Below are 8,536 nucleotides of genomic sequence, written 5' to 3' on the forward strand. Positions count from 1 at the left end.
CCAAGCAAGGCCAGGCTAGGCCACCGCTGCGCTCCCCTGACCCACCCGACCCGGCCCGCTTCAGTTCTTCCCTGCTCGGGGGAGATCCGGTCTTCTTCTTCTTCTTCTTTGCGCCTTCTCCTCGTCATCCTTCTTCTTCCTCCCTCACCACTCCTCCTCATCGTCTTCCATTCGACGACGACGACATCGCGGCGGCCGTCTCACCTTTCGCGTCCGACTAGCCAGCGCCGTCTACCACTCAACCTCGACCCGCGTGCCTACCCGCGGCACTCTGCGACCCATCTGGCTACCTCTGTCGATGCCTTCGGAATCCGGCGCGGACCCCAGCTCCTCTGTCCCCATCTCCAAACCGCTCCCAACGGCGGCCGACGAGACGACGACGAACAACGGCGCCACGGCCAGATCACCCCTGCCGTCTGGCTACCAGAGTCCCCTCTCCGAGTCGATCGACGAGGCCAGGGCCGCAGCGGTAGCAGCACCGGCACCAGCACCAGCACCAGTCGCAGCCACCGCAAACGGCAAGGCGACGGCAACAGCAGCAGCGGCACCATCCGCGGCATCTGCAACAGCATCCTCGGCGAGACCACCTGCGCTCAACCCGGTCCCGACCGCTGGCGGCCTTCGACAGCGACGTCAGCATCCGCCCGCGCGACTCGGCAACGGCGCCTCGCCCTTTGCTCGTCCCGGCGACTCCCCGCGCTTCGTGGCCACGCTGCGCGACTTTGACCGATTCCTGCGATCGCTCCCCGTCCCGCTCCACCGCATTGTCCCTTCGCTGTTCGCCAGAGTCATCTGTCGGGTCTTTCGAGCGCAGAACCTGATGGCGTCCAACATCGCCTTCGACATTGCCCTCCTCTTTTGGAGGATCATCATTAATCTCTTTTTCCGAGAGATCCGGGTGCGTAGCCAGCCTCCGCTCCTCTTCCTTTGCCCTCTGCCTCCCCTTTGGGCCTTCTCTGGCCGGCTGCTGACCTGTCCGCCTTTCTGCTCGCTCTTGCGCCCCTCTGACAGCCTCGATCAGCATGGCGGATCCCCAAGGAAGGCCCCGTCATCTTTGTGGCGGCGCCCCACCACAACCAGTTCCTCGACCCGCTGCTGCTGGCGTCCGAGGTGCGTAGGGCCTCGGGCCGCCGCGTCGCCTTCCTCATCGCCGAAAAGAGCATCAAGCGCCGCTTCATTGGCGCGGCGGCGCGCATCATGCAGTCGATTCCCGTGGCGCGGGCGGCCGACAGCGCCAAGGCGGGCCAGGGCACCGTGGCGGCGCACCCGTCGGGCGACCCGCTGCGCCTCATCGGCCACGGCACCGCCTTCACCTCGCAGCTCGTGCCCAAGGGCCAGATCATGCTGCCCAAGTCGACCGGCTACGCGTGCGCAGAGGTGGTCGAGGTCGTGAGCGACACCGAGCTGCGCATCAAGAAGGAGTTCAAGGACCCGCGCGCCATCGAGGCACTGAAGGGCGGCGGCGGCGGCGGCGCCGATCGCGGCCGCAAGGACTCGCCGTCGTCGGCCGACGAGGCCAAGGGCGCTGCGGGCGGCGGCTCCGGCTGCAAGTACCAGTGCCTGCCCTTTGTCGACCAGACGCAGATGTACTCGAGCGTCTACGAGAAGCTGGCCGAGGGCGGCTGCCTGGGCATCTTCCCCGAGGGCGGCAGCCACGACCGGACCGACCTGCTGCCGCTCAAGGCGGGCGTCGTCATCATGGCGCTCGGCGCCATGTCGGCCAACCCGCAGCTCAACGTGCGCATCGTGCCCGTCGGCATGTCCTACTTCCACCCGCACAAGTTCCGCAGCCGTGCCGTCGTCGAGTTTGGCTCGCCGATCGATGTGCCGCGCCACCTGGTCGGGCGCTTCGAAGAGGGCGGCGACGGCAAGAAGAAGGCCGTCGGCGAGATGATGGACATCGTCTACGACGGCCTCAAGGGCGTCACGCTGCGGGCGCCCGACTACGAGACGCTCATGGTGGTCCAGGCGGGCCGCCGGCTGTACAAGGCGCCCGGCCAGACGCTGAGCCTGGGCAAGACGGTGGAGCTCAACCGCAAATTCATCATGGGCTACCTCAAGTTCAAGGACGAGCCGCGCGTCATGAAGCTCAAGGACGACATCCTGCGCTACAACAAGCGGCTGCGCTACGCCGGCCTGCGCGACCACCAGGTGGAGCGGGCGACGCGCGCCGGCTGGCGCAGCCTCGGGCTGCTCTTCTACCGCCTCGGCCTGCTCGGCTTCTGGGGCGGGCTGGCGCTGCCGGGCGCGGTGCTCAACTCGCCCATCATCGTGCTGGCCAAGCTCATCAGCCACCGCAAGGCCAAGGAGGCGCTGGCGGCGTCGCAGGTCAAGATCGCCGGCCGCGACGTGCTGGCGACGTGGAAGGTGCTCGTGTCGCTCGGCGTGGCGCCCGTCCTCTACTCGTTCTACGCCGGCCTGGCCACCTACTTTGCCCACCGACACGGGCTGCCGGCGCGCCACCAGCTGCTGATGCCGCTCTACGCGCTGACGGTGCTGCCGACGATGAGCTACTCTGCGCTCAAGTTTGGCGAGGTGGGCATCGACATCTACAAGTCGCTCCCGCCGCTGTTTGTCTCGCTGCTGCCGGGCAACCACAAGGTCATCGCCGACCTGCAGCGCACGCGGGCGCAGATCTCGGCCGACATGCACACGCTCATCGACGAGCTGGCGCCGCAGGTGTGGGAGGACTTTGAGGAGACGCGCCTCACGCCGGCGTCCGAGGCGCCGCCGTCGACGGGCCGCGAGGCGCTGCTGTGGCGGCAGAAGCGGCGCAGCGGCAAGTCGGCCGACGTCCTGGCCCATCCGCTGCAGTGGGTCGACGAGCGGCTGTTTGGCTGGGGCCGACGTCGGGGCTCGTCGACGCGCCGCGCCATCACGGCCGAGGAGCTGCGGGCGTCGTCGGCGGGGGCAGGCGCAGGCGCGGGCGGCGACAATGCCGTGCTGGAAGACGACGAGATCGAGGCCGACGCCGACGACTACTCGAGCGCCACCGAGGGCGACAGCGACGACGACTCGGAGCGCGACGAGGGCGACTACGAGGCCGTCTTTTCGCTGCTCAACCCGCAGAACCTCGTTTTCGGAGGCGGCGCCAAGAGCCCCTCGACGCCCGGCGGACACGGCAAGGGGCGCCGGAGCCGGTCGCAGTCGCGCTCGAGGAGCGGCAGCGTCCACGGCGGCGGCGGTCTCGGCAGCCTCGAGACGTTTGCCGAGAAGCGTAACCGGAGCAACCAGGACCTGCGTGCGCTGATGCGCGAGGGCGGCGCCATGTCGCCTACCGAGCAGCGGACGCAGTTCGGCGGCGACGCCAGGCGCGCGGCCAACGCGTCCGACGCCTCGGCCGATGGCGCGGGCGCGGGTGGCGGCGGCCCCGCAGTCTCGTCGGCGACGACGACGGCGACGGCGAGCGCGGGCCAGGCGGCGACGCAGCGGCGCAACCGGACCCACTCGCTTTCGGACGACGTGCACGTCGAGCAGCTCAAGGCGGCGGGCCCCAAGGCTCGCAGCGTGCCCTTTTCGGCGGCGTCGCAGGCGCTCGAGATGCAGGCGGCCACCCACGGAGGCATGCAGGCGGCGGGGGCGAGGCCGGCGCTGGCGCAGATGAAGTCGGCCGAGATCACGCCGCCCGCCACGCCGGCGGCCACGGACCTGTCGATGGTACCCGTCGAGGCCGAGGCAGCAGGAGGAGAGCAGCAGCAGCAGCAGCAGCAGTAGGCAATCGAGGATGGCCTACCTGCCCGGCCTCTGCTGCAGGAGGCGAAGATCGATCCACTCGGCGCCGACGTCGACGTCGATGCTCGTTGGCCGGTCACTATGTCGCTTTCGCCGTGTCGAAGCCGGTGCGAGCGGCCGGCCTTGCCTGACCCGAGGATCCGCACGTGCAGCCGAGGGACTCGAGATCGACGCACGGATCGACAAGCGGCCGCTTCCCCCACCATCGTATCTCTTTCTCTTTTCTTCGGCATTGGCCCAGACGAGGCAGCAAGCGAAACGGGTGTCCCTGGACAATGGCATGGTGGTGTGCGTGGCGCGGTGGGCCCAGCGTCCAGGAGAGCGTGTGAGCGATGGGGGCAACGTCGCAGGCAGACGACGACGACGACGACGACGACGACGACGAAGACGACGACGAAGACGACGACGAAGACGACGGGACCGAGCGAGGGCCGAGAAGAGTGAGTGCATGCAGATGGATGCGCGCCCTGGCCCCGCCCGACGCGACCCTGTCCACCGAGTGACGTCAGGATCCCTGGCGTAAAGTGCCGCGCCGTGCCGTGCCGGCCACTCTGGCGTGGGGAGAAGATGGCTGGCTATGGATTTCGCCCCGACGACCGAAAATAACCTGGCCCGAGCTGCGCCGCGCTGCCCTGCTGGCCCGTTCTTTCCGAAGGAAGCGTCCTCGCCCCTCGCCCCTCGCCCCTCGACCTGGCCCTTCGAGATCCATTGCGATGCGGCCGTCCCTCCATCCATCCATCTGTCGATCTCCATCCGGCCTGCCTATTACGGCAGCGAGGGGTGCGCCAAACACAGAGAGAGGGGCCAAGGTGGGGGAACAATTGCCGGCGACGGATCGACGTTGCGGGAGCAGATTGCCGCTTGCCGCTTGCCGCTTGCCGCTTGCTGCTTGCTGCCTTGCTCCAGGTAGCCTCTACCTTGTGCGGATCCCAACAACGACGTCGTTGGGATGGATGGTCGCCGGGGGGCTAGGCTTGCCTCGTTTGAAAGAGGGAGCGGCGTGCGGTCGAGCCGCGGACGTGGTCGAGCAGACGAGGTCGACAAGGCAGGGGGGCGGCCATGCACGGCAACTTTTTGCCGGATTCTGCGCGTGCCCCTGCCAAGAGGTGGCCTGCTTGGGCTTGCTTGCTTAGCCTCTGCTTTCGCCGCGGAAGTCGGTCTGGCGCTGGCCGGCCTGCCTTGCCTGCCGCGTTGGTCGAAATCTTGAATGCGGCTCAGAGATGGGATGGATGGACGGCATTTTCCAATCGGGCCGGCTTTCTTTGGTCAGGCAGGCAGGCAGGCCGGCAGGCCAGCAGCCCGCCCCGACCGACCATCATCTGCCTCTTCCGGCGGCGACTCTGCTGGCTTGGCTTGCTGCTTCTGCGTTTTGGGCGCTCGTCATCGTCCCCTTCCGGCTTGGCCGCTTGGCTCGCACTCCTCCTCGTCGCTCCCGACCTCCATCCGCGTCGTCGTGGCCCGCACAACCGCCCTCCCGCCCCACATCCACCGATTCATACTCTCTCGCTCGTTTCCATACCGCGCGTGATCACGTCGTCCCGCCACACTACTACCACTGCGGGAGTCGCTCCCTTCGTCGTCGTCGTCGTCGCCGTCGTCATCATCATCGTCGCAGGACAAGTCGCCCGCTGGATCCTCAAGCCCCACCTCGCCCACATCTTCTAGGTCCTCGCGTCCGCCCCTTGACCCCGACCACGGCCCGCCTCGTTCATTCGCAGCACCCGCGCTACCCACACACATGCACACACACACGTCTTGATCGCGTACCACTAGCCTGGCTATATCGCCATCAACCGCGAGAGCCACGCGCCCTAACTGTATCTGCTAGGACCCTCCGTCCATCGTCCTCCCAGCGCGCCGCCTCTTATCGCAGCATTCTCTGACCCCCGCCAACCGATTCACACAAGGAGCCGCCTGCTGCCGACACGCCTCGCATCCGGCGGAACACCTCCCCTTACCTGCACAACCCATAGACGCTCCATCTTGTGTTCGCGCCGCCGACGACTCGCATTCGCACCTGCTCGGGGCCTCGACACGCCATTGTCCACTGCTGCCGACCCGTCTCTGCGCCGTGCCCTCTTCGCCCGGCCTGCCAAGGTCCTTGAACCAGCAGCCCTGCGCACCATCGACCATCGCAACGTCGTCGTCCACACCACTTCCCCGCCGGCGACCTCTTGATCCTCGCGCGCCCCCCATGGCGTCGGCTGCCAACGGCCGGTCGCCCACGACCTTGAACGGCCCGTCCTCATCCTCCTTTCAGGGCCTCTCCCATACCATGGCCGCCGCCGCCGCATCAGCGGCAGCATCAAACACCGCGACCGCCATGCCCAACTCGCCCGCCAGCCACATCTCGACCGCCTCGATCAACACGGTGGCTGCCGCCTCGTCGCTGCGCCGCGCCTTTCTCGACGAGTCGGCCCTCTCGCCGCCCGAGTTTGTTGTGTACACGGCCAGCTTTGCCAGCATCAAGCCTGCCGCCTCCGGGCAGCCCGGCCTGGTCGATGAGGCCGACGGCCTGCGCTACCTGCGCGACGAGTGTGGCCTCAACCTCGAAGATGAGCTAGAGGTGAATACCAACGTTGCCTGGCAGCGGCGAGCGTCGAAGCCCCAGCTCTCGCGGTCGGGCGCTCTCGCACAAAAGACTGAAACGCCGCTGACCCGAACTCATACCCCTCTCTCTCTCGCTCTCGCTCTCGCTCTTGCAACGCCGCGCTGCTGCCACAGATCCTTTCGCTCTTTGAGAGGACGCCGCGTGGGCTGGCATCGGGCCACTTCTTCGCCATGCTCCGCCTCGTCTCGTGGGCGCAGCAGGGCAGGACCGCCACCAAGGAGCTCCTCTTTACCCAGACCTCGCCGGCCCGCATCAGCCACAGCAAGCAGCGCAGCGAGCGGCCAGCGCTCATCACGACGCCCCAGAGCGCCCACGCCGCCACCTTTGGCAGCCCGCAGTCTTTCCAGGCATCGCCCGCGCCACGCAGCCAGACGGCGGCTCCGGCCGCTGCCATTGGCAGTGGTACGCCATTGACTTCGGCAACATTGCTGAAACCGCAGCAGCAGCAGCAGCAGCAGCAGCAGCGGCAACCGCAGCAAGCTGAGCAACCGCAGCAGGCGCCACCGCCGCCCAAGCCGGAGACGAAGCCCTTGCTGACGCCAGTTCGCGAAGAGGTGCCGTCCGCCTCGGCGACGCCGGCGTTGGCGGCCAAGCCGACTGCGCAAGAGTCGTCTGCCAACGCCGTGGCCTCCGTGGCTGCCCCTGCCATCCCATCGATGCCTCCCGCCGTGCCTGCCAAGCCGTCGCTGCCCGTCCTGGTGGCGCCCAAGCCGAAACATGCCGCGCCCCACATCCACTACGACAGCATTGCGTCGCGTCAGCAGCATCATCATCATCAGCATTCGACCAAGTCTGGCGCCGCCCCCGCACCACCGGTACCATCCGCCAGCGCCAATCCGTTCCGCGACAGTGCAGCCGTTCCCGGCTTTGCCTCGTCGTCGCCGGTGGCAGCGCAGCCGCTGCGTGGGTTCGATCCGGCCCCCAACCCGTTCAAGCAGAGCAAGCCGCGGCTCGTCAAGCCCACGCCCGTGCGCGCGTCTTCGCCCGCTTCCAACCCCTTCCGCAACGGCACGCCCTCGGCGGCCCAGCATGGCGTTTTCCCGCCGCGGCTCGTGGTCGACACGTCGGCAGTCGCGGGTGGAGGAGCCGACGACGGCGCGTCATCGCAGGCGAGCTCGTCGCGCTCGAAGCGACTCGACCGACTCATGGGATCGCCGCCCCTGCCGCCGCGGCCCGCGCTCAATCCGCCGCCGCTGCCTCCACGCCACATCAGCCCGCTCATCCAGGCGGGACTCAACGCTAGCAGCGAAGTGCGCAAGGCAAAGCAGGCGCTGCCGCCCAAGACCTTCACAGTGCTGCAGAGCTCCAGCTCGCGACATCCGGTCTCGGAGAAGCCGCGCTTGCTCAACGGCCAGACGGCGCCACCAGAGGTCCTGCCGCCGCCACAGCACCACGCCAAGCGGAGGTCGGTCTCGGGCAGCAAGGCGTTCGCCGCCGCCGGCACGGGAGGCGGGACGACCACCGATGGAGGCGGAGCGGGCGGCGCAGAGTCGCGCAAGGCGATCAGCGACGTCCAGTCGGTCCACCGCCGCGGCTCGGGCTCGACGCTCGAGGCCGGTCGGGCCACCGACGGCCACAGAGGGTCCGAGCTGAGCCGATTCGATGGCGAGGGCGCGGCAGGGGGCTCAATCGCGGCGCCCGTGGCAGTGGCGTCCAACGGCAAACGGATCCCGCCCACCGTGGCGCCGAAGCCTTCCTATCCGTACAGCAAGGCGGGCGATGCCGACCACGGTTCGTCGAGCATACGGGCCAAGAGCAGCCTGCCGAACTGGCTCAAGGAGCAGGAGGCGCTGCAGCGAGAGGCGCTCGAGTCGGGCGAGGAGCCGCCGGCGCCGCCACCGATTCAGCCGACCGAAGGCGGCGTGCGTGCCCGCACCGTCATCGACGCGCTCGACGACGAGGCTGAGGCCATGGACGGCGACAACGACGGGCGACCCGGCAGCAACCTGAACCCTTTTTTGACCAGGCCCCGCTTCCGCACCCAGGATCCAGGGTCGGTAGCGGGGCGGGCAAGCCAAATGGACCAGCAGGCGGCGGCAGCAGCCGCAGCAGCTGAGGGCAACGCACCGGGCGCCGGCGGCGGTGGCAGCGAAGGTGACGGTGACACCGCAGAGGGTACGCAACGGGCGGACGTGGGCAGGCCGCGTGGGCCGCAGCAAGACATTGGGCGCCCCGAGACTGCCAAGGCACACG

General features: G+C 68.4%; 2 protein-coding genes across 2 annotated transcripts in view; both read left to right on the top strand.

Moving 5' to 3' along the window:
• Positions 1 to 298: 298 nt before the first annotated feature.
• PFL1_05603 (uncharacterized protein) lies at positions 299 to 3,714 on the top strand (the record flags this gene model as incomplete). Its single annotated transcript, XM_007883138.1, has 2 exons — positions 299 to 898; positions 1,012 to 3,714. 2 exons carry the CDS (start codon positions 299 to 301, stop codon positions 3,712 to 3,714), a joined length of 3,303 nt encoding a protein of 1,100 aa, XP_007881329.1.
• A 2,212-nt stretch (positions 3,715 to 5,926) lies between these two features.
• The window catches only part of PFL1_05604 (uncharacterized protein), a gene marked incomplete at both ends in the record, with an annotated part of 4,050 nt that continues 1,440 nt past the window's right edge, over positions 5,927 to 8,536 (top strand). The window contains 2 exons of the mRNA XM_007883139.1: positions 5,927 to 6,298; positions 6,457 to 8,475. Of these exons, the coding sequence (XP_007881330.1) occupies positions 5,927 to 6,298; positions 6,457 to 8,475 (2,391 nt within the window). The remainder of the gene's footprint in view (positions 6,299 to 6,456; positions 8,476 to 8,536) is intronic.

Source organism: Pseudozyma flocculosa (genome assembly GCF_000417875.1).
Source record: "Pseudozyma flocculosa PF-1 unplaced genomic scaffold scaffold00020, whole genome shotgun sequence".
In the NCBI taxonomy this organism is placed as follows: domain Eukaryota; kingdom Fungi; phylum Basidiomycota; class Ustilaginomycetes; order Ustilaginales; family Ustilaginaceae; genus Pseudozyma; species Pseudozyma flocculosa.